This window comes from Mauremys reevesii, linkage group 16 (genome assembly GCF_016161935.1).
Source record: "Mauremys reevesii isolate NIE-2019 linkage group 16, ASM1616193v1, whole genome shotgun sequence".
NCBI classification, from domain to species: Eukaryota; Metazoa; Chordata; order Testudines; family Geoemydidae; genus Mauremys; species Mauremys reevesii.
The window spans coordinates 13,245,515-13,269,391 of record NC_052638.1 but is presented as its reverse complement, the minus strand read 5'-3'; the positions used below and the strand labels follow the sequence as shown (position 1 = coordinate 13,269,391).

Below are 23,877 nucleotides of genomic sequence, written 5' to 3'. Positions count from 1 at the left end.
CCTCTTAAACAGAGAGAGGGTAATTGGTAATGTATCTTAACACACAGCAAAGAGCTACAAAACATCATTACACTGAATACTAAAAACTTATGGTAATACTGAAGCACGGTGAAATAGTTAGTGAGCCATACTCCATTTAAGTTTGTCTGTTCTTGACACTTTCACAACTGAGCAAGTCTTCTAAAGGGAATTTTGGGGGGGGAGGAGACAGAAATTCCATATAATATATTTTCCACACTGCAAGTGTTTGTGAAAAATTTTCAAGTCTCCTTCAATCTTGTAATTTTAGTAAGACCAGTAAAATGCAAAATTGTCTTCAAAACCTAAAGCACCACATGATCTAGCAGCATAAGCCTACAATTATCTTTCCATGTCTGCCATTCACGGGTCTTTAATACTTTGCACTTACATACAAGTGGGTTTTCTGATTTTAAGTGGCAGTGATTTGGGAAAGGAGAGCCTGCCGGTGCTAATATGGCTCTGGTTGAAACCGGTTGATACCGACAAGCATAGCAGGAAGCAGAATACACTGAGAGATTTGTCTTCCGTCGGCAGTTTGTGAAGATATAATTTTTATTTATAGAATAGACTGCATTATTCTTGCAGCTTAGCATGCCACATCCAATGATCAATTTAGGCATATTAGATGAGGTGGAAAAGCCAGACCATTACAAATTCAGGCCTGCAACATGCATCTAACAACACATACTGAGATTTTAAGGAGTTGGGCAACAGAGATTCACAGAGTCCAAACCAAAAAAAAGGCTCATATTCCTGATCCAGCATTTCCCTATGGAATGTCAATTCAAATGACTGAAGAGACAGGGTGAGTGAGATAATATATTTTATTGGACAAATAAGTTGTCTCTCTAATATCCTGGGATTAACATAGCTACAACAACACTGCATAATTCAAATGATTGACATGGCAGCACATGCAATTTACTTTCAGCCGTACTAGGTGAGTACATTTGCTGGATGTTATCTGGTGTATCATCCAGCAACAAATCAGTTAACAGTGCTAATATTTAATAGCAGAGTGTCAAAGTTTAACTACCCATCAAGATGAGTGGGGATTTCCTGCTTCAGTGCTACTGTTTCCTTGTGTCAGCATTTACACTTCAAAAGGAGAACTAGAAACTTTTTAAAATGAAAACCGGAAACCTGTAGGAAAATCCCATTTCCACAGTTTCTGGAGGCTCTCTCAATGCAGGGGACCTCCATTGTCTCTGCCCTTGATTTTGCATTCCTCTTTGCTGACTTGAATTAGTATTTCATGTCTAAATTCAACTCCCTAGTTTTATATTCCAAATGACATCTGACATCCTCACAGCTTTAATGTTATTTGAATTCCTCCACTCCATGCCAACTACAATTAATTTAGTTTACACACAGTAGGACCTTTACTGTACTGTCCTTCACAAAGGACAGACACTCTAGGAAGAAATTCACTAACTGGAGTTCCAGCATACACAGCGTACAGTAACTCCTCACTTAACGTTGTAGTTATGTTCCTGAAAATGCGACTTTAAGTGAAACAATGTTAAGTGAATCAAATTTCCCCATAAGAATTAATGTAAATGGGGAGGGTGGGGGGTGTTAGGTTCTAGGGAAATTTTTTTCATCAGACAAAAGACTATATTATATATATTAATAAATATATATGTAGAGCGAGAGAGAGAGAGACACACACACACACACACACACACACACACACACACACACACACACAGTATAAGTTTTAAACAAACAATTTAATACTGTCAAGTATCAGAGGGGTAGCCATGTTAGTCTGGATCTGTAAAAGCAGCAAAGAGTCCTGTGGCACCTTATAGACTAACAGACGTATTGGAGCATGAGCTTTCGTGGATGAATACCCACTTCGTCGGATGTATTCACCCACAAAAGCTCATGCTCCAATACGTCTGTTAGTCTATAAGATGCCACACGACAATTTAATACTGGTACACAGTGATGATGATTGTGAAGCTTGGTTGAGGTGGAGGAGTCAGAGGGTGGGATATTTCCCTTACTGCTAAATGATGGACTAGCAATTGGCTGAGCCCTCAAGGGTTAACTCTCTCACTCTGCACGGCTGCAGGAATGGCGAGAGATATGCTCATTTCCCTTAAGTACACTGCCTTGTTAATTAGATCCGCAGCTGCTACAAGCTCGCTCAGTCCTGAGCCCTGCTCTATGGAAGATGGGGTAAGCGGGGTGCATGAGCAGGGGAACACCCTGACATTAGCCCCCCTCCCCTCACCCCCGGCACAGCAAGCAGGAGTCTCGGGGAGCAGCTCTAAGGCAGAGGGCAGGAGCAGCACATAGCAGTGGGGGGAGGGACAGCTGAACTGCAGGCAGCTGCTGCACAGGGAACTTAGGGGAGCCAGGAGCTGATCCACCCTGGCTACAAGCCCCCACCAGCTAGCTGCTGCGGGCTGCTCTTCCTGCAAGCAGTAGACAAAGCAGGCGGCTGCCAAACAACATTAGAAGGGAGCATTGCGCAACTTTAAACGAGCATGTTCCCTAATTGATCAGCAATGTAACAATGAAACAATGTTAACCGGGACGACTTTAAGTGAGGAGTTATTGTACTGAAACACTAGTTTGGGGTAATGTTTTCAAAAGCTTTGAGTTACCCAGAGACTACACTACAAAAAGTTAACACTGTGCAAACAGATGTGCCAGAGACTAATGCAGGAACAGTGTTTTTAAGATAAATAAATAAATAAATAAATAAGTTCAGTCCTACCCATACAACGAGAACAAAATGTGTTTGAACCATGTCAAGTTCTACTGTGGCAGGACCACAAACCACAATGGTATAGTTTAAAATGGGACAACTGAGTCTTATTGTTATAGCATGGATGGAGTTTCACTATATACAAGTTCACTTTAAGGGCTTGTCTACGCTTACTGCACTGCAGCTACGCCGCTGTAGCACTTAACAAAGTCACTACCTTTGCGGATGGGAGAGCATAGGTACTACACCTCGCTGAGAGGCCGTAGCTATGACAACGGGAGAAGCCCTCCCGTCACATAGCGCTGTCTACAGGGCGCGCTTAGGTCAGTATAACTGCATCCTTCAGGGGATTTTCCGCACCCCAAGTGATGTAGTTATACTGACATAACTTGTAGTGTAGACCAAGCCTACGTGGGTTACACTATATATGCAGTATCTAAATACAGAATATTTTACAACACCATGAATTACTCTGCTAGGGACTAATAATACCTTCTCAGCTTCCTATCATTGCCTATTCTCTTCTTAACTGAGGCTGGAACCAGCTACCAAATTCTCTGCAGTCTTTTTCAAAGGGAAAAGAAATGGCTGGCTTCCAGATGGCCAGTGTAGAATACCAGTGTGAGGTGTCATTTTATTATAAACAGTCTTTAAATAACACTAACAATGGCCAAAAAAGGTGCCATTTCAAAAAGTTAAGGATTTTGTCTACCCTATTTCTCTACATTCTTTATTAGAGTAATTTCTCCCAATTTTTTAGGAAGAGCAGACTGAATAATCAATTGAAATTAGGCAGTCCCACAAATTAACAGGAAAAGACAACAGCTCATGCATGATTTTAGTATTTTGCCCAGACAAACAAACTGATATATATTCCCTTTTAGGCATAACTTTAACTATTGCATACAAATCTATAGTTAAGGGTATGCCTAAAAGGCAATCCAAATACGTTAAGGTATCAAAATGCACAGACACCTAAATAAGCTAACTCTGTCCTTTAGCGACACCATAATAAGCATAACACTGAGGCATTTTCATGCTTGTGGTCCCAGATTAAACTTTTTTTTTTTTAACAGGTGTTGGGTCTGGTGACTCCGTTGAAAGCAGAAGGGACTACATGTGGAGTGAGGGTGCTGCAATCAGACGTTTGGCATGGGTTGTTAACACGCATTCCCTTTGAAAGTGAATTGGCAGTCTTCAGTGTTACTGCCTCTAACTTTTTTCAGTGGGTCAAGATTTCTGTATGTATGGCAACACAGGATGACAATAAATCTGTACTGTTCACGTTTCACAGCAGTTTACTTGAAAACCTTTCGCTGAACCTTTGCTTGAAAACCTGCAAGCAAAGCAGCAAGCCTTAATGTGTTGATTTTTAGTAACCTGTTGAAGCATGTGGCTTGATTTTCAGAGATACTGGACAACTGCAGCCCCTACAGAGGATAACGGGAGCTGCTGGTGCACAACACCCTCAGATCAGGTCACTAAACCTCACCTGCTACAGTTTTATTAGAAATGGGGCTCAAACAGGAAGCCTAAACACACACACTTCTGCCTCTAAAAACGGTTTTGAACTCAATGTGACAACTCAGACTAAGTTTCTATTTAAGGTGAATAAAGGTGGCAGAAACAGGTTGTAAGATTTAAATGCATGATTTTTGTGACATTGTGACCTACTTAATCAAACTTCCTGAGAATAATACATGATCTGAGCTCAAAGACTATCTAAGTGCACTGGAGTGGCTAGATTGCTTAAGCATTACTTCACCTCTGATTTTCTCAGTCAAGAAACAAGAAATTACAACCAACTGACTGCGTTCATTTGGGGCCCAGTCCTGCTCCCAATGATGCCATGTCATGTCATGGCTTCCATGGCGGGGGTAGAGGGAAGAAGATTAGATCCTTATTCAGACATGGTGATGAAGCACAAGGAATTTCAGAACTCTTCAACTGCACACATAAGCAATCTCAGTTACAAGCTGGCCATTGAGAGAAGTTCTACTTACTTTTGATACTTTCCTCTTTGAACCTTCAGCACTTTCCGCCTCCTCATGTTCTTTGGCTCCCTGAGTGAGATTTGTGTAGCTGACCAATTTACCAAGCAGAGAAGATACCTTTGGTCGTATATCCAGTTCCTCCTGTGGAGGAAAACAACTTAGGTAAGCCAAAGCGGTCAGAAAGAACAGGGCAGATCATATAGCTCTTTGGCAGGGCTGGAGCTGCTGATAAACTCACTGAAAGAGGGTGCAGTAGAATAAATGAAATATTACTTTTGTCTGATTTGAATAGAGGATGTTTGGGCTTTGAAAGCTGTCTTAGGAAAGGTTTACAGTGATGGGGAGTCAAAGACAATAGGGACTCACCTTCTACTTGTCAGGCACTGGCAATGAAGAGCAAGGGAAAAAGAGCTCTGAACTCCAGGATTTCAGGAAAGTGAAAGATTTGCAGTTGACTATTATGCATATCTTGGGTTAACATTAAAAAAAAAACATTTTCAGGGACAATTCTTCAACTAAGCCTGAGATCCGGTGCCCAGAGTCCCAGCCATTGCAGTGTTATGGGCACATTCCGGTAGATTTAATATCAATATCTAATCCAGGGCCTCTGAGAGGTTTGAGGTTAGCTAATCCTCCTAAAATCTGTATGTTTGTTTGAACGTATGACGGTCTCACAATCCCCTCTCCCTAAATTCCCCACATCTAGGAGGATCCCTCTTATCCTGTGGTTGTCTTTGAGGGTGGGGAGAGCCGGTGTGTTGGTACTTTGCACCAATGCACTCGAGGAGAGGCAAGCAGGCACATTCCCTCCATATTGCAGTTTCATCCTATCTTCTGGGGGAGGATGGCAGGAGTGAGCCACTTGTCTCATTTTTATACCAGCTGGGATCTTTTGCGAAGTGTTTACATAGTACTCTGATTACTCTCACTCTTACTGCTTCTCTTCTCTGCCTTCCGTCTGTACTCTTTTCTGCATTATCTCCTTAAGATCCTTAAAATAGTTCTGTTGTTCTGAACTTTCTGTTCTGCGCCTCCTCTTGTGCCTGCCCCACACACAGAGCACACCTGTCGGGTTTAAATTTTCCTACTGCAATAACTAAAAATCAGGGAAGTCACCAGTGAAGCCAACATTCTCACCAACTCCAACTTCAGCAATCATAATTTATCAGCTACACAGACCCACAGGCCCTGCACATATACAAAGTCCCTTTGTTCTAACACAGCCACCCACAACACACCCAATCCCGCTCAAAAGCAAAACTCCAGCGTCTGCCAGATTAAGGCATCTTTCCTGGCAGACATGCATTTGAGAGAAGCAATCATCTGTTATCTGTCCATGAAGTCTCAGTTAAGGTTTTGCTTAGAGTGAGAGTGGCAGGAATTGGAGGTGTGCATTGTGACTGGTTCCGTCTTACAGGCACTAGACTTCCTCAGCACAAGCCTCTACATGATGGGTCATCACCGTGGAAACAGCTTGTGCTAAAATGGACCTTTTGTGACCTGATGGAGCAGCGGCTCAGCAGCAGCTAATCTAAATGGCCTGTTGGGAAAGGGAGTGCTTAAGAAAGCTCGGCACATGCCGTCTCATGAACTGAAGCATCTGGATGGAGGGCTGATAATTCTCCCTTCAAGAAAAAGTTGAGGATTCTTGCTTCTTTGGATTCTGTGGGAGTGGCACAAACAACATGCAGTGTCAGGAGAAAACTGGAAGCAAATGGGAAGATTAATGGATTCTCAGGGCCCTGGAATTACTACCTTCTTCTTTAAACAAAACACACACACACACACACACACAGATGACTACCTAAAGTTAGCCACCTGTGTGGCGTGATTCAGAGGCACTGAACAGCCATACTTATAATTGGAGTTGATAGGAACTGCAGTGGCTCAGGACCACTGAAAATTAGGTCTCCTAAATAACCAACTTTAGGCACTTAATTCTGAAAATTCTGGCCTTCATTTATAGAGCTTTCCATTACAAAATTATGGCCTTCCCCATGTAAATCAATGCCCTGCTAACCCAGCCACGCAAAACAAAAACAAAACAAAAAAACCAAGCCTGAGCAACCAATCTGCAGACAAACAAGTGGTACTGGTACGAAGTTACTCCTCCTCTGTTCTGTGTGAACCTCAAAACATACTCTCAGCATGTCAAACTTGCTAAAGGGTGCAGAGGCACATTCCTCAGCTAGACACATGATACAAGCAGCGGCCAGGCAGGAAAGGGTTTCACAATATGACTGGGGTTTTATCCCAGACTTATTTATCATTGTTGTCCATTCCTGATCCTGTAGCTCAGTAGCTGGTTGCTATCATACATGCTATGATGCAAAAACTAACCGCAAGCCAAGAAAAGGAGTTGGGCATGGGAGAAGCCACCATCCAGCTAGCTGGCAAAAGCGAATAATGGCAGATGCTGGTAGATTGGGTCAGTGTGGTGCTGCTTTATTGAACCTGATCTTCTGGGTTCTTTAGAGCCTCCTGGGCATCAGAGCCAAACATGCTATTTTTCCCACCCATCCCTAATCTGTAGCTCATGTCATTCCTTGTTCCCAATCTCTGGAACCCACATTCCCAATCTTTAACCTTCTGGCACTAGGTCCTGGCAGCAGAGAGGCTGAAGTAGGCACGGTTACATGTGAGTGCATGGCACCTGGGATTCCAACTGTTCCTTCTGCTCTCTACTCCACACATCACCGGCAGAACAACCGCCCACAGACACTGCCTTGGACAGTGGCATTGCAAGTGTATATTAACAGGTGTGACCTACCAAAGGCCACCCAACACTTTAAAAGGGTTTTAAAAGGCACAAATGGCATTTAGGTGTCTGACTGCTTGACTTTAGATGGGAATTAGGCATCTACTTGCCAGTTGTAGCTTTGAAAGTCTCCATCCCCTCCCTCCACAGAAGAAAGAGATAAAGACCTCAAGATCAAGGATGCTCATGCCCAGTGGTCTGGAAAGCAAAATTAAAGTTTACCTCAAACAAGGCCAAGTTTCTGTCATAATAATCACTTCCCTTGCCAGCTTCCAAACTGTTGAGAAAAGGACTGTTTTCTTTATGGTTGCCATGACCTGCAGAGAGAATAAAGTAGGAGTTTTTGGTAAGTTTGGAATGGAGGTAAAATCTGAGGAGCATCTCAACTCCCCAAGGAAGACTGTTCTATTCAATTTTAATAAGCTGTTCTATTCAATTTTTTAAATCCCAATTTTTGTTCAGCATATAATTTTAAAATGGCATAACTGTGTTGGTTATGTTTGATTTACCATGACACAGAGAAATTGAAACCGTCATTGATATTGCTTTCAGTGTTGAAAGTAATCTTTTTTTAAAAAGACAAGGAGTAATACAAAACTGCCTCAAGGGGAAGTTTACAGGTGGGACCACTGCCAAGATGATGTCTTGGACCTAATAACCTTGACAGTTTCCTTTTTTACTTTTTTTTTTTTTTAAGTAAAGTATTATGATAAATCAGAAAAGACAGTTCCTGAGAGCATTCACAGTTAGAGAATATTGCTGATTTGTAACACGATTTTCTGCTTAAGCAATAAGTACACAAACAAATTAGATACATCTAATCGGGCTGATTCAAAAAATATTTAGTAAGCACTGTTGCAGGCTAGTTAAGATAACACCATGTCAACTAACGAGTATTTTCCTTCTATTTTATTGCAAACTCTAAATTCTGTAAGTAAATATGCACTTTTTCGGTTGCACCAAACCAGCGGTGGACAACCTGCGGCCCATCAGGGTAATCCGCTGGCAGGCCGCGGGACAATTTGCCTGCATTGACTGTCTGCACACATGACCACCTGCAGCTCCCAGTGGCCGCAGTTCACCGTTCCCGGTGAATGGGAGCTGTGGGAAGTGACACAGGCTGCAGGAACGTGCTGGCCACTGCTTCCCACAGCTCCCATTGGCCGGGAACGTAAACAAACTGTCTTGCGGCCCGCCAACGGATTACCCTGACGGGCTGCGTGCAGGCCCCAGGCTGCCCACCGCTGCACTAATCCCTTTCCCCTCATGTTGTTTTTGTTCATATAAAATTACAGGCTTTTTGGGATAAAGACTCTTCTTAAGAGTCTAAACTTAAGAGCACATTTGGGTGCTGTACAACAAACAATTCATAGCTTTTATATACGTACAACATGAACGAAAATGTATCACAGCACAGAGGACCTAAGAAAGTTTTAAAATAGTTTCAGTATTAAAACTTTTTAAGTGCACTGCAGCATAAAATGATGTGATATTCTGCACAACAGAGCAATGGTTCAGGTTTTCAGAAATTCTCAGCCTCTGCAGCTACCATTGGAGCTGTAGGTGATCAGCATTTCTTAAATTCACATCTTTTCTTTAGCACTCTGAACTGCATTCCATGTGTTTCACAGGTCCAATACACAAGGCATAGGTGTTTCACAGGTTCATGTCCCTAAAAGAAAACAAATATAATCTAAAAGATATTCTAGTCCAGTGGTTCCCAAACTTGTTCTGCCACTTGTGCGAGGAAAGCCCCTGGCAGGCCAGGCCGGTTTGTGTACCTGCCACATCCGCAGGTTCAGCCAATCACGGCTCCAGGCCAATGGGAGCTGCTGGAAGCGGCAGCCAGTACTGAGAGCCACCGGCCAAACCTGCGGATGCGGCAGGTAAACAAACCGGCCCAGCCCGCCAGGGGCTTTCCCTGCACAAGCGATGGAACAAGTTTGGGAACCACTGTTCTAGTCACTAATTTAAAAAAACTAAACTACTAAAGAAAGTGAAAGAATATCAAAGACCATCTCCTACAAGTTAAAAGAGCGAATTGTCTGTTGAATTTGTAAGAAAAAGCAGAAGATTGAGAGGTTGAAAACATTTCTTCAGAATTAGACCTTACAACTAATTCAACTGTGGTTAAATCAATTTAAATCAACTGACTTAGCCTCTGCTGAATTCGCACTACATAAGTGAAGGTATCTGTTTTGATATTATGAAACCTGGACGCGTTTCACAAAAATTACAAAAATAAACCCAATTGGATAAGTGGTTGGCAAGCTAAATAGAAGGCTCCTATCTGTGTGCAGCATCACATGCTTTCAAGGGTGTTTAAACATTCAACATGTTTAGTTGGATAATTGTTATAGCAAAAAGAATCAGTTCATATCTTGTTATTTCAGCACCATTCTCATCAGGGGAAGGGTTTGGAAAAAAGTGCAGCTGGTTTGCTGTAAAGTAGAGAGACATTGTGTGTCCACTTGTTTTGGTTAGTAAAAGCAAAACAACTAGCAAAATGATATCCAGATATAGGCAAAGCAGTTTGTTTTATCCACTAAAAATAACTGACTGGGTGGCCCTTTTCTGCTGGAATTAAGTCTAGAGTTCAACAGGTGCCATCATATGAACCGCCACAAGGTTCATCAGGAACACTGGAACCTTCAGATCCAGCAGACAGACCTCTGCCACTTGAGCTAATGGCGTTACTGGTAGCAGTAGTATGTTGTCATCCTCTATGTGGACCAGCACGAAAAGTTGATGATAAACTTTGCCAGCTGGTTTCACAGATTTGCCGGCAAGAATCTTGAGTTCCATTCCAGGCTCTGGAAGGGTGTGTGCTCTAGTAGACCCAAACTCTTCTGCTCTTTTCACACCTCCACGACCACCTTCTGCCTTGAGCCCTCCAACCGGTGCCTGCCCCAGTCCCATCTCTTCCCTGCCCCAGCTATTTCTAATGTCACCACCATCACTCCCAACTCCTCACACTAGCCATCTCTCCCCACAACTCGGGCCTCCAGTTGAAACATAAACATATCCCCACTGGCTCCCAGTCCTAATCTCCCGTCATCCTCAGCTCTTTATCCCACTCTCTTTACCCAGCCAGTCCCAGTTCTCCCCCTCTACCCCAACTTCTAGTCAGAGCTGTCTTCCCTTCCACTTCATTGGTTCTCAGCCCGTCTCCCCCCATCTCCACTCCCCATCCAATTTTCCCTCTCCTAGCCCACCACCCTCCAGTCGCAGTTTCCACTCCAATCTACTCCCACCCACCTTAGATCTAACTTGTCTCCTTTGCATTCAGGTTGAGAGCACAGGAGATAGCCTCTCTTCTGTCAGTTCAGGTTTCCAGACCCAGTAGAGCCTGTAACAGCTCAATTGCAGGGAAAGTCCTGTTTAGCTCAAGGTATGCCCAATGCAGACAGAATCTTCAGGGAATGCGGCTGCTAAAAATCTAAGAAGTGCAGGTGTAAAAGCTGAGCATGTGTTTAAAAAAAAAAAAGATTTTTCTAAAGGTTAAAAAAATGGGCATATTTTCAAGGGAATAGCACAGGGCACATTCCTGGCAAAAAGCCACCCACCCCCCAGCAAGTTCAAATCCCTGCTCTAAAGCTTTGGGGGCACCAGAGGCTTTTCAAAGAAAATGTCATCTGATTTTTTTTAATATGGGCACAACATTTTGTCACTAGCCTTATTTTCACAAACAGCTCAACTGTTTTGGCTGAAATTTTCAGAAAAATCCCAACTGAGGTAGTCACTCAGCATGGAAAATTTCAGCCCAAATTGTTGAAGTTTGGCAAAGATATGAACAACTGAAGACAGGGCTTTCTTTATAAGAAGTGTTGAGCAACTTTAAGAAGCAGTACTACCAGATTTATTTACAATACACACACAGTACATAAGACTTTTTTGGAAGCCTTCAAGTAAAGAGACCCTACATTAACAACAAGTCTATTACCACTATATCCCAAGTCCTGCAGAAATAGTTAACTAGCATTTCTGAAAAGCCATAGAAAAGTTGTAGTTCATTTTGGGGTGGAGAATGCAGGCTACAAAAATAGATTCCCATCCGTCTATATTGAACTATTTACTGAGGGCCCCACACAACAGTGTTTTTACATGGTTACTTGGCTATAGAGCTTGATCATTTGAAATGTTTTAAAAATAAAGCAACTATTATCTGTTTAGAACTGTTTGAATGGCAACATTTTATCTGATACCTATCCATGAAGGACCAGTGGTCTGGGCTGAAGTCACTGGCTGATACACTTCACTGGGGCTGAGAGTTTTCCTGTTCAATTCAGGATAGGAGGACAGGCTGATTAGAACCAGCAGCCAAAAGGCAGGCAGCCAATCAAGGGCACCTGGTAAAAAAGGCGAGAGGAGCCAGGGGAGAGAGAGGAAGAGGAAGGAGGGCTGGGAGGAGGAGCAAGAGAGGAGAGAGAGGAGGTGCTGAGTGAGAGGTGAGGACTAAGGCTACCTACTATACTACCGCTACGTGCCTGCGGTGGGCGTTTTCGCTGTCCGAGTTCGATATATCATATATCATCTAATATATATCAATACTCGAAAACGCAACGCCCATTGACCGGAACTCCACCACCACCAGCGGTGGCGGCGGCGAGGGCGAGGCAGCGGGACGGAGATCCGCATCATCTGGGAGTGTGAGTAGTTCAAACTAGGTAGTTTGAGTTCAGCTACGACATCTGAGCTGAACTTGTGCAACTTGTTTACCCCCCCCCCCCCCCCCTAGACCAGGCCTAAGGCCAGCAAAGAGAGTGTGACACAGACAGGTGTGGGTGTGGTGAAAAAAAAGTTTGGGAGGAGGCCATGGAGGTAGAGAGGAGAGGAGTGTAGCTCATCATGCAGCTGTTACAGAGGCACTATAGACAGCTGCAATCCACAGGGCCCTGGGCTGGAAACCGGGAGAGGAGGGGCCTCGGTTCCCCTCAAACCTCCCAACTCCTGATCATGAAGTAGCAGCACCCTGCTTGCTGCCACCAAAAATGCAAAAGATTCAGGCTGTGATGACGGTTGACCCTATATGAGTTTAAATAGCCTTGGATAAAAACCGTGCAGGATTAGGGTCTTTGAAGCCCCCAGATTTCTGGAGGTAAAATAATTTAGTTCTGATGTAACCAAAGTATAGCCTGTTCTCCAGGGGCGTACATTCAAAGCTGTACTTTAACTATTGGTTGTCAGACGTGCATTAAATTGGAACTGTGTTTCAAGACCCCAGGGTTCTTTCAACCCGAGAAGTTGGTGTAGTCAGTGGAGCTAGCCATTTAACAGGGCCTCCTAATTTCTAAGATGTACACAATCAAGACCACAAGTAAATCACCACTTGAGGGGAGCGGGGAGGAGTGTAATAATTTAAGTCAGAATGGTTGAATAAGTCATTTTAGAGCTCTCCTAAATGAGGATGGTAATGCCAGGTAGGTTTCCTGTAATTTGTTAGCATACAAGTTCCCCAAATCATCTTTTAAATGGGCTAGTTTAATTATAGTGGTTTTGAAGCAAGCACAGAAGCCGTGCATGTTCCTTTTTACGGTTCTGCCAATGTACTGAAATTTTAACCAGCAACAGCTTCTGGACTCCTTTAACTGCACTCTCCTGAGCAGACTACCTTATTGCAAACCCCAACCATTCAAAACTCATGGGTCATGCCTAAAAAACAGTACGAGATTATTGTTTAAAATCTCTGGCTTCAAAATCAGTTTTATTTGCCTCTGGGGTTTGAGTTTCCAAGGTCTATGTTTACAAGATTTCTACCACCACCTGGAGGACTAGAAATGTTCATTTTTTTTAAAATGTGAAAGGTTCTCACATAATCACACCTCTACAGGAGCTGGGCTTTACGCGAAGACAAAATATCCCAAGATTCCATAAGAACACCCGGTCTGGCAACAGAGTGTCAAGCTGAAATGAGCTGTTTCTTGACTTATTAAATATAGGAAAGTGTCTACTGGAGACTAGTCTCAAAGAACCACCCACTCACCACACTTGTTATTTAAGCCAGTTTTCAGACAGTCTGCAGTGGTGAAGGGTAATTGTAATAAAAATACTGCCCCACCTAGTTCCTCAAGATTTTGGACTATGCTGTAAGAGATTATTGTTCTCTCAGGCAGTTGTTATAGCTTTGTCTCAGGCAGTACTGAAATTGTCTTGATTATTTATGTTCTAGGGTTGCTCCGGTAGATTGGAAGTTTTAAAAATGAGCTAGTAGATAATTTTTTTAACTGTACCTTTGCTGCTTGAAGCTTCAGGGTCTGCAACTGCAAATGCAACAAACAGATTTTGTGTTTCCCTTGTAGCTGCAACAATGCTACTGTCAGAAATATCCGCTTAATGGGATATGGGTTCATTTTTAATATATCTGGGAATATTTCTAATGCTTTCTGTAGAGATGCCTGCGCACGTTTTATCTATAAAAATCATGTGATTGATCGTTTTAATTTTATGTAAATTAGATTAAGTATGAACCCAACAAGTGACAAATTATTTTACCCTCTTCAGTCCTTCAGGCCTCTCATCACTCTTTTCCAACACTCTTACCCCCAACCTGGGTTTCTCCAAACGAAAGTGGAAAAATCATTCCCTCCCCTTCTCCCTGGACCTCACTCAGGAGATTAGTGCATCAATAATAGGCTGAAAGTTTACGTTTCATCACATTATTAGCATTTGGGGTGGCTACACTTCCGACGTCATCAGAAATATCTAGCATAATCAGCCAGAAATAGCACGTGATGCCCGCCTTCCGCAAAATTAGGAGGGTATAGCAAAACCACATCTGGATCACTGTCTTCTTCATGTATACAGCATTTGCTCCAATCCCTTGAAAGAGCATGCAGAAGTCACGAATTACTGATTGTGTAAGTTATAAATGGGCCTCTGAACTGTATTCTTCCATTCATCCAATGGCTAGCCACACTTTTGGTCCCACCTCAGCCCTCTCTCAAACACTGCACACTTCCCGGATAGTAACCAAAAGCTAAGAGGTTTACAGTCAAGTTCACTGCAAGGACATCCTATTTTAACCTCCATCAATAGTTAGATTTGGCTGCTGCGGAGAGACAGTTTCATGTATTTGTTATACTCTCACTGGGAGTACTGCATTGCTCTGTTAGATGCATCAGTGGACCAAAATCACTTTCAGCATAACAACTCTTCCTGAGCAATCTGCACATTTTAGATGTGTTCTAAACCACAACACCAAAATGATCTCATTTTATCTGGTTTTTGCTTGCTTCCAATGGCCTGAGTAAGACCATGTAAACTGACCCCATTTCCTCTATGAAACAAGAATCAAATACATTTGTAGAGTAATTTTCTAATGTACAATGCAAAGTAATTTTCACAGTATTTGCCATACCGGAATAGAGCATTAGTCCACTACCTTGCCTCTGTTAATGGGAAATACCTAATACAGCCAAAAAACCCAACTCTGTACATGTGGGATAGGAAAGCAGTTCAGAGAAATTCCTTTCTCAGCCCCACATGGAAGCAGCTCACATTCTGAAGCATGAAATATATCTTAGCATTAACACAGGCATCACCACATGATACTTTTTTTTGTTAAGGGTGTGAACAAGCATTCAGTCTTAGGTAGATATACTGTGTGATAACAGTTTGTTATGCAAGTAGGGTGACTAGACAGCAACTGTGAAAAATCGGCACAGGGGCTGGGGGGTAATAGGTGCCTATAAAAGAAAATGCCTCAAATATTGGGACTGTCCCTATAAAATAGGAACATCTGGTCACCCTATATGCAAGGCTCTGTTCAGAGGTTTGCCAATTTCGGCCTGTGTAAGTCCTTAAAAAGTCCTATGATTTGGACATGACCAGCTGACCCAGGCACTCATTCAATCAGGGCCTCCGGGGAGGCGAGGGGGGGAAGTGAGGCAATTTGCCCCAGGCCCCACAGGGGCCCCCACAAGAGTTTTTCGGGGCCTCTGGAGCAGGGTCCTTCACTTGCTCCGGGGGCCCCAGAAAACTCTCACGGGGCCCGGGGCCCCGGAGTTTCTTCCACTCCGGGTCTTCAGCGGCAATTCGGCGGTGGGGGGGTCCTTCCGCTCCGGGACCCACCACTGAAGTGCCAGGTCTTTGGTGGCAATTCGGCAGCGGGAGCCCCTGCCGCCGAAGATCCCAGGCCCCCTGAATCCTCTGGGCGGCCCTGCACTCAATTTCCATCAAAAGGAACCGACACTCCAGGCTCTCTCTAAACTACAAAGTTTTGCCAGCACAGCTAGGTCAGTTAGAAGGGGAGGGGGAAATCACACTATGACGCTTCCCAGGGTACCCAGGATTGAGGCACCTCCGTGCCACCTGTCCTTAGCATGAGGAAGCCTTGCTGTGCCTGCCAGGGGATCAGCTCCCCAACTCCACTATCCACAGACAACACAAGCACTCCCCTCTAGGTCTGCGCAGGCCCCGCTCTCTTTCTACGGGTTAGCAATAGGCACACTCCTACCCACGAGCAGCTCCCTGGAGTGTCCAGCTTCTGGTCCACTGAATACTCACAGATCAGCTGTTCCCAAAGGAGCAGTATGTGCCAGCTTACCAGTTACACCTCAGATCACCACTTCACTTAACACACACTGCTTAGAAATGTTCACAGTGAAGATGAGTAAAAAAATTATTTAACAAAGTACAGGGATTCAAGTAATAGCAAGTAAAAATATTGGAAACAAATGGTTACATATAAAATAAAATCATAACACACATTCTAGAACCTAGACTTACTTAACTAGATGCTTCCCTGTCTTACAGAATAATGCTCACCCAAAGTCCTTTCAGCATTTTGCAGCCAGGCTTGTCTGTGATCTTCTGTTTATGAGACAAGTCGCCCTGTCAGTGGAAGATGCAGAGTGTCTGTTGGTACCCTCAGATATATCAGCACAGTCCTTTGTCCAACTGGACACACTGATAATATTTTTTTTCCTGTGGCATCCCTCTTTTGTCAATTTCACAACCTTTTGATTAGCATCAGGCTCAATATGTAAATAGACCACCACCGTGAAGCAGACAATACACAATGACTAGACAAGGAAATAAGCATCTGTTACCCCCTGCCTGAAAGGGACCCGTCCAAGGCACATCACCTCCTGGTGATCTGCCCTTCCTTAAGAACAGAGTTTTCAGTATATACACATAGCTTCTTAAATATCAGCCTTATATACACATCACAATTATGACAACCGGCGGGCTACTGTCTCTCAGTACAGACCTCACTCTTTGGTGAATTACTATGCACATATCTGAGCCAGGAGATCCCTGTAAAACTCCCTGTGCCCTCTGTCAGTTTGCATCAAGAGTTCCCTGGGTTTCACACACTCCTATACCAGTGTACCCTACCTGACACAGCTATACCCCCAGTGTAGACACAACTATGCTCACTACAGAGTGCTTCTGTCATCTTAGCTAACGTCATAGGTGGTGCAGCTATGTTGGCAGAACTACTCCTGTCAGCTTCTGCAGCATCTCCACTAAGGGCCTCTGCTGGCACAGATATACCAGCAAAGGCTCTGTAGTGTAGACAAGTCCAGACACATGCTTCTCAGGCTAAGACAAGCTCAGCAAAGCTTCTAATGTCATAATTACAAGGAGTCCCTTCCGAACTCACCAGATAAGGCAACTTCCTACAGTCTACAGTGTGTGATGACTGCATATGTAGATTCCAGGCGCAAGATGGGGAACTCATGTCTGCACTAGTGACTGACAGCTGTCCGCTCGGAGTGCGTGACACACTTGTCCTAGCCAGCAGCAATAGCTACCTCTAGTTTCAATAAGAAGGGACAATTTAGAAGCTAGCGTCCACTAATTTTAGGCCTTGTTTTAACCTTCTCCTGCCCAACAGTTCTACCTCAAATTTCACACACCCTGTCTTAGTCCAGAGAAGAATTAATTTTAAAAGTTTGGAATAAACTGAAGAGTTTTGGAGATAATGACATTTTTGCAACACAAGAGGCTCTCTTGTATAAAGTTTTAACAGTCTTTTTATTTAGGTCTTGGTGACTGTCAAGGATACAACTTACTAGACCATCAGAAATTCAGTGGTAGCCTCGGGGCCATCCCTACCCATACGCAAAGTACGCAGCTACGTAGGGCACCAGGAAATTTGGGACACTAAATTCCTGGTGCCCTACGCAGCTGCGTGCTGCTCCAGCCCCTGCTCCGCCTCTTCCCACCCCTGCTCCACCCCCACTCCACCTCTTCCCCAAAGCCCCCGCCCCTGCTCTACCCCAGCCCTGCCCCCACTCCCCTGTGGACTGCAGCAGGGTTGGGCTTGCGCTCACCAGCGGCGGGAAGTGAAGCGACCCAGCCCCAGCCGTGCCACCGTAAGTTCTGGGGGGCAATTCCCCTCTGCCCCCCAAGCCAGCCCCCCCTGCAGAGGCCTGGGGCCAGCCCTCTCAGCAGGGGAGGAGGGCCTGCGTAGGGCCCCAGAATGGCTAGGGACGGCCCTGGGTAGCCTACCCATCCATCAAATACAAACTTATTTCTCCAGAAACACAAAACCAAATGCCTTATTTGTGATCATGCTTTGCTTGTGCGGACTCCCTTACTGACACGCACTGTCTACTGAGACACCTTCATAAGACAGGCTGCATACCAGGGACCAGCATGCCCTACTGTTCAGAGTTATACCAGTTATACTAGTCCCGCGGTTCTCAAACTGTGGGTCAGGAACCCAAAGTGGGTTGCGACCCTGTTTTAAGGGGTCACCAGGGCTGGCATTAGACTTGCTGAGGTCTGAGGCCAAAGCCCGAGCCCAACAGCTTCAGCCCTGGTGGCGGGGCTCAGGTTACAGGCCCCCTGCCTGGGGCTGACGCCCTCGGGCTTTGGCTTTGGCCCCCCCACCCAGGGCAGCAGGGCTTGGGCGGGCTCAAGCTTCAGTCCCCCCTCCTGGGGTCCTGTAGTAATTTTTGTTGTCAGAAGGGAGTCGCAGTGCAATGAAGTTCGAGAACCCCTGTACTAGTCATTAGACACAGAGCTAGAGTGTCTACATATACAAACGTAGATAGGAGTATCACTTAGACGCAAACATATGCAAATGCGAAAGCAGTTATAAAACCAAACCTTTGTGGTTTCAATACTCTGCCTGCAGAGAGTACAAGTACGTTGCCTGCAAATTTAAGATTGGAATAGCAAACCCACAGCAAAAGAAATCATAATCCAATTATTTAAATAAGATTCCAAGGTGACTAAATTATAAGACAACAGAATTTAGAACCTATTAGAAAAACATGGTTGGTTCTCTCTAGACAACAGTGAATAATGTTTGCATTAAAATGTTTTACATAATACAAGTTTCTGGCTATAACACATTTACACTATCTCCATAGGCAGCTTATGTCACAAATCTGATGAGGCATATTGATTTCTTTTTGCTTCAACTGCATTTTGATCAATAATTAAATTGTCAGAGGCATTTTTCTTTAAAAATATAAAAACAGTTACCAAGGCTGTAAGATTAGATTTTAACCTGTTTATATTTTTTCAGAATTGATAAATGTAAATTACGGTAAGTTACATCTTAAGGCAGTCAACCTTTTGGTGATTCATCTCTGTAGGCTCCACAGATCAAAGACTCCTGTTGAAGTCTAGCATACTGAAGGGTTTAATACTTTTTTTTTTAATCACTACATTAAATACATCTCAAATTTTGAATAGCAGGAAATAAAAACGTGATTTTATCTGACAGAATACAACTTTATTTTATATACACACACTGAGATAAGTACTGACAGTGACGTGACTGCAGAGGGAAAAAGAAGCCATTCTGAGTTTAGCAACAGCTCACCATCTTGGACTTCAGAACCCATTTCACTGAAGGAGAAGGTTGAGGGAGGAGCTGCTGAGGAAATGTTGACTGCTACTCCGGGTTTAGCCTCTATTTTAAGACATGGTCACAGGGAGAAGCCAAATCTGTCCTGGATTATACCCCATGCACCGAGGGGGACTGTACGGGGTGTAAGGTAGGGTAGACTTCGGCCTGGGATCTCTGATCTCTACCCAAGCTGCTTTTCAGCATGCATAAGGGATCACATTGTACTTTAAACACAGAATTGAATTCCAGAGGTTGCACTGATACATTTACTCTTGTACATCATTAGCACAGATATGTCTCCATCAACCATGACAGCTTAAAGCCCAGTAGAAAAACCAAGCTATTAACATTTATAGATATTTTAAACAGACAAACTTGTTCACCACATCTTTTAGCCTACAATATAATGCTGTCCATCTCAATGCTGGGTCACCACTATACCCAAGGCTTTGTACTTAATGGATTTTACCTGGAAAAATAAAGGTTGATTAAGAACAGCTCAATTTGCACATGACACTGCATATAAAACATGTAAAAATAACTTATGGCCAATAACAACAGCTTTTGCATCTGAAAAGGATTTAGTACAAACAAACCAAATATTTACAAATGAAATACTGTTTAAAAATGAGCCACTAATATGTTTTGAAATATATAAAGTGCAATTCCCAGTTCAATATTCCTTAAGATTTTTTGTATGGTTTGTTTAGTATGCAGGTGTAACACCAGCCCTATGAAATCACAGAATCCACTTTTCCCAGTATTTTGCAAGACTGCGATAATACCTTCACAGCCATAGCAACGACAATGAGAACTGCACAACTCAAGTGATTTAGCCATTGAAATGTTTGCAATTAGTGATTCAACAAGTCCCTCTATTTTACTCCTCATAAATAAGCCACACTGATGCCTTCAGAGCACTGCACCCCTTTATAGTATTAATATCAACGTGCTATACTTACCCCTTAGCAGTAATTCTTTGCCATTTTCTGTCATTTGGTTTACCATTCTTCTCTGTTCTTCAGACAACATTTAATCAGCACATGCTTTTTTATGCAGCCCTGAAGGACCAGAACAACTGAAACAAGTAATACTGTACTTCCAAAGGAACTGTTCACTATTGCCAGGGTCACAGAGACTGCTGGCTGCTGCACTGCACAGAATTGATTTGGTTCATAAAGCAATATGCTTTCTCCCGGGAAGACTAAGCAGACATTGATATGGTCCTAAAACGATAATCCTTTCAACAGAGACAAACTATATAAATGTCACTAACTTACTGAAAATGCTGTTACTAAAATCCCAACTGCCTACCATCTTCCTCTGGCAAAAATGAACTCTGGAGTCCATCATGACTTTACAAATATTGGAGAAGTCTCTTTTCCTGGGAAATCCTAGTGGAGAACCATTAAAGACAAGACAAAATTCAATCCTTAAGTGAGAGAGACAGTGCCTATGCATAATTTAAGCTTTAAGCATAGGGAAGAGATAAGTTTTAAGTACCAGCTCTGTTTCATCACATAAATCCCTCCCCACACTTGAGCGACAGGTTTTCCTCTCCAGCCTTGCACCTTGAAATCCGGATGGCCCTGAAGTCAGTAGCACCATCGGTTATGCCCCAATGTATTATATTGCCCTATTTTTCAGGGATGGTTCAGCAGGGTAGTTTATAACATCCCATGCCTAGAAGCTGAAGGTAGAAATATTTAACAATGAGAGGAATGAAGGGAACAAAAATGATTAAAGGTCTAGAAAACACAACCTATGAGGGAAGATTGAAAAAACATGGGTTTGTTTAGTCTGGAAAAGAGAAGACTGAGAGGGGACATGATAACAGTTTTCAAGTATGTAAAAGGTTGTTACAAAGAGGAGGAAGAAAATTTGTTTTTCTTAACCTCTGAGGATAGGACAAGAAGCGATGGGTTTAAATTGCAGCAAAGGAGGTTTAGGTTGGACATTAGGAAAAATTTCCCGTCAAGGTGGTTAAGCACTGGAATAAATTGCCTGGAGAGATTGTGGAATCTCCATCATTGGAGATTTTTAAGAGCAGGTTAGACAAACACCTGTCAGAAATGGTCTAGATCAGGGGAGGGCAAACTACGGCCCGCAGGCTGGATCCAGCCCGTCAGGGCTTTCAGTCTGGCCCACAGGATTGCCAGCCCCGTGGTGCAGCAGGGCTAAGGCAGGCTCCCTACCTGCCCTGGCCCCGCGCCACTCCTGGAAGTGGCCGGGAACCACGTCCCTGCGGCCCCTGGGGGAGAAGGGGCAGAGGACTATGTGCGCTGCCCTCGCCTGCAAGCACCACCCCCCGCACCTCCCATTGGCCAGAAATGGGGAACCGTGGCCAATGGGAGCTTTGGGGGTGGTACCCACAGGCGAGGGCAGCACGCGACAGAGCCGCCTACCCCACCCCAGGAGCCACTGCCGGACATGCTGACCACTTCTGGGAGCGGTGCGGGGCCAGGGCAGGCAGGGAGCCTGCCTTAGCCCCGCTGTGCGCTGCTGCCACCCCAGAGCCGCTCGAGGTAAGCAATGCCGGGCCAAAGCCCGCATCCCAAACCCCTCCTGCACCCCACACCCAAATCCCCTGCCTTGATCCCCCTGCCATACCCCTCTCGCACTCTGCACCCTCTCCTGCACCCCAACCCAGTGCCCTGAGCCCCCTGCCACACCCCACACTGTTCCTGCACCCCAATCCCCTTCCCTGAGCCGCATGCCGCACCCCACACTGTTCCTGCACCCCAATCCCTGCCCTGAGCCCCCTGGTGCACCCCACACTGTTCCTGCACCCCAATCCCCTGCCCTGAGCCCCATGCCGCACCCCAACCCCTTGCCCTGAGCCCCTTCCTGCACACCACACCACACCCCGCCCCACACCCCACACTCCCTCCTGCACCCAAACCCCCTTCCCCAGCCCTATATTCATGGCCCTGCATACAATTTCTCCACCCAAATGTGGCCCTCGGGCCAAAAAGTTTGCCTACCCCTGGTCTAGATAATTAGTCCTGCCACGAGTGCAGGGGACTGGACTAGATGACCTCTCGAGGTCCTTTCCAGTTCTATGATTCTATGATTTCCAATCAGAAAAATGTATTCCCCATCATAGTAGAACCAGGTGTTAAAAAATTTTAAATAAAATTGTTTCAGTCTTTCCCCAAGCTGTCTGTTTTTTTCCCTTTTATATGACCCAAAAAACACCCCAAACCCATGAGTAACCTCAGATTCACAATCCGGTTATATAAATTGGACAATGGAGTAGCTGCTCACCACTATTCCTCCGAAGGGGAAAAAATTGTTTTACCTAATCCTTGTTACATTTTGTGCCAATTAACATCTAGAAAAGATTGTTCACTGTAGCCAGCCAAGCTAAAGGGAAACTGCAGGGAGCACTCCATAATTAGCAAAAAAGGTCCAGAGGGAAGAACACCATATTCCATGTGCACCACAGAAAGCAGGTCCAGCTCACCAAATTCAGATTATAAATTCTTTGGGGCAGGGATCATGTCTTCCTCTGTGTTCTGTGCAATCTTAAGCACACCCCCAGCACTCAAATAACAGTTCACGTTTACGTAGTGGCTCTAATCCTAAACCATTCCACACAAACCACCAGGGAAGCATCCCCAACGCAGGATAAATTAATAGTAATTTGGTTTGAATAAGATTAATCCAGCCAGGACAATCGAGGGAAGGTTTCTTTTTGTTTGTTTGGTTTTTTTTTAATTAAGCTATCAGATTGACTTGTAAATATATGAGCCCTACAGAGGACAAGTGGAACGGCTACTGCTCCAACTGATGCGCACCCATGATTTATTACTATTCGCTTTCTCTCTCTGCACATGGTCAGTATCAGTTTAAATGCTGAGGTTTCTACCACCGGGCTGGTCATTTTAGGCCCTTGCTAGCTCTTCCATCTTCAGAGGAGCGCCTGGTTCTCAAGACAAAGCTGCACCCCTTTAGCAATGGATGCCTGTGGCTAGGGTAGCGTAACTTTATAATTGGGGTGGGGCTTTTTGTCACAGGAACAGTATTTATCCCAAAGGTCTTTTCAAATTTAAACTCATGTACAAGCTATACAGGGATGATTTCACGCACCGTTTTAAATGAAGGCCACAGCTGGAGTTAAACAACAGCTATTTAGCACACAGCCACGGCAGCACTGTGACGTGGGCAGTGTAGACACGCTTTGTCACTGGGGGAGAGCTCTCCCAGCGATAAAAAAAACCCCACCCCGAAGGATGGTGGTAGCTTTCCCGGCGATAAAGGGCTGTCTATACTGGCGCTTTTCAGCGCTAAAATTTTTGTAGCTCGGGGGGGGGTGTTTTTCACAGCCCTGAACAACAAAAGCTTTAGCGCTGAAAGTGGCAATGTAGACACACCCTAAGTGATAATCTAGGCCAGAAAGTTAATAGACTAGAAGGCAAAGAAGGCATTTGAAAGACAGAATTACCAGATTTGAATTTGAGGGGGCTAGTGGAGTGCCTTATGAAAAACAAAAGGTACAGCAGTATCTTTAATGCACATAAGCATTGTGTCTCTCTGAGAGATGGTACCAGCAGAGCGCAGTATTTTG

General features: G+C 44.2%; 1 protein-coding gene across 1 annotated transcript in view; it reads right to left on the bottom strand.

The window, feature by feature from the left end:
- Positions 1-23,877, bottom strand: part of SLC12A4 (solute carrier family 12 member 4) — a 74,332-nt gene that overhangs the window by 32,690 nt on the left and 17,765 nt on the right. The window contains exons 2-3 of the mRNA XM_039503153.1: positions 7,718-7,812; positions 4,747-4,878 (exon numbers count right to left, since the gene is read on the bottom strand). Coding sequence (XP_039359087.1) covers positions 4,747-4,878; positions 7,718-7,812 — 227 coding nt within the window. The remainder of the gene's footprint in view (positions 1-4,746; positions 4,879-7,717; positions 7,813-23,877) is intronic.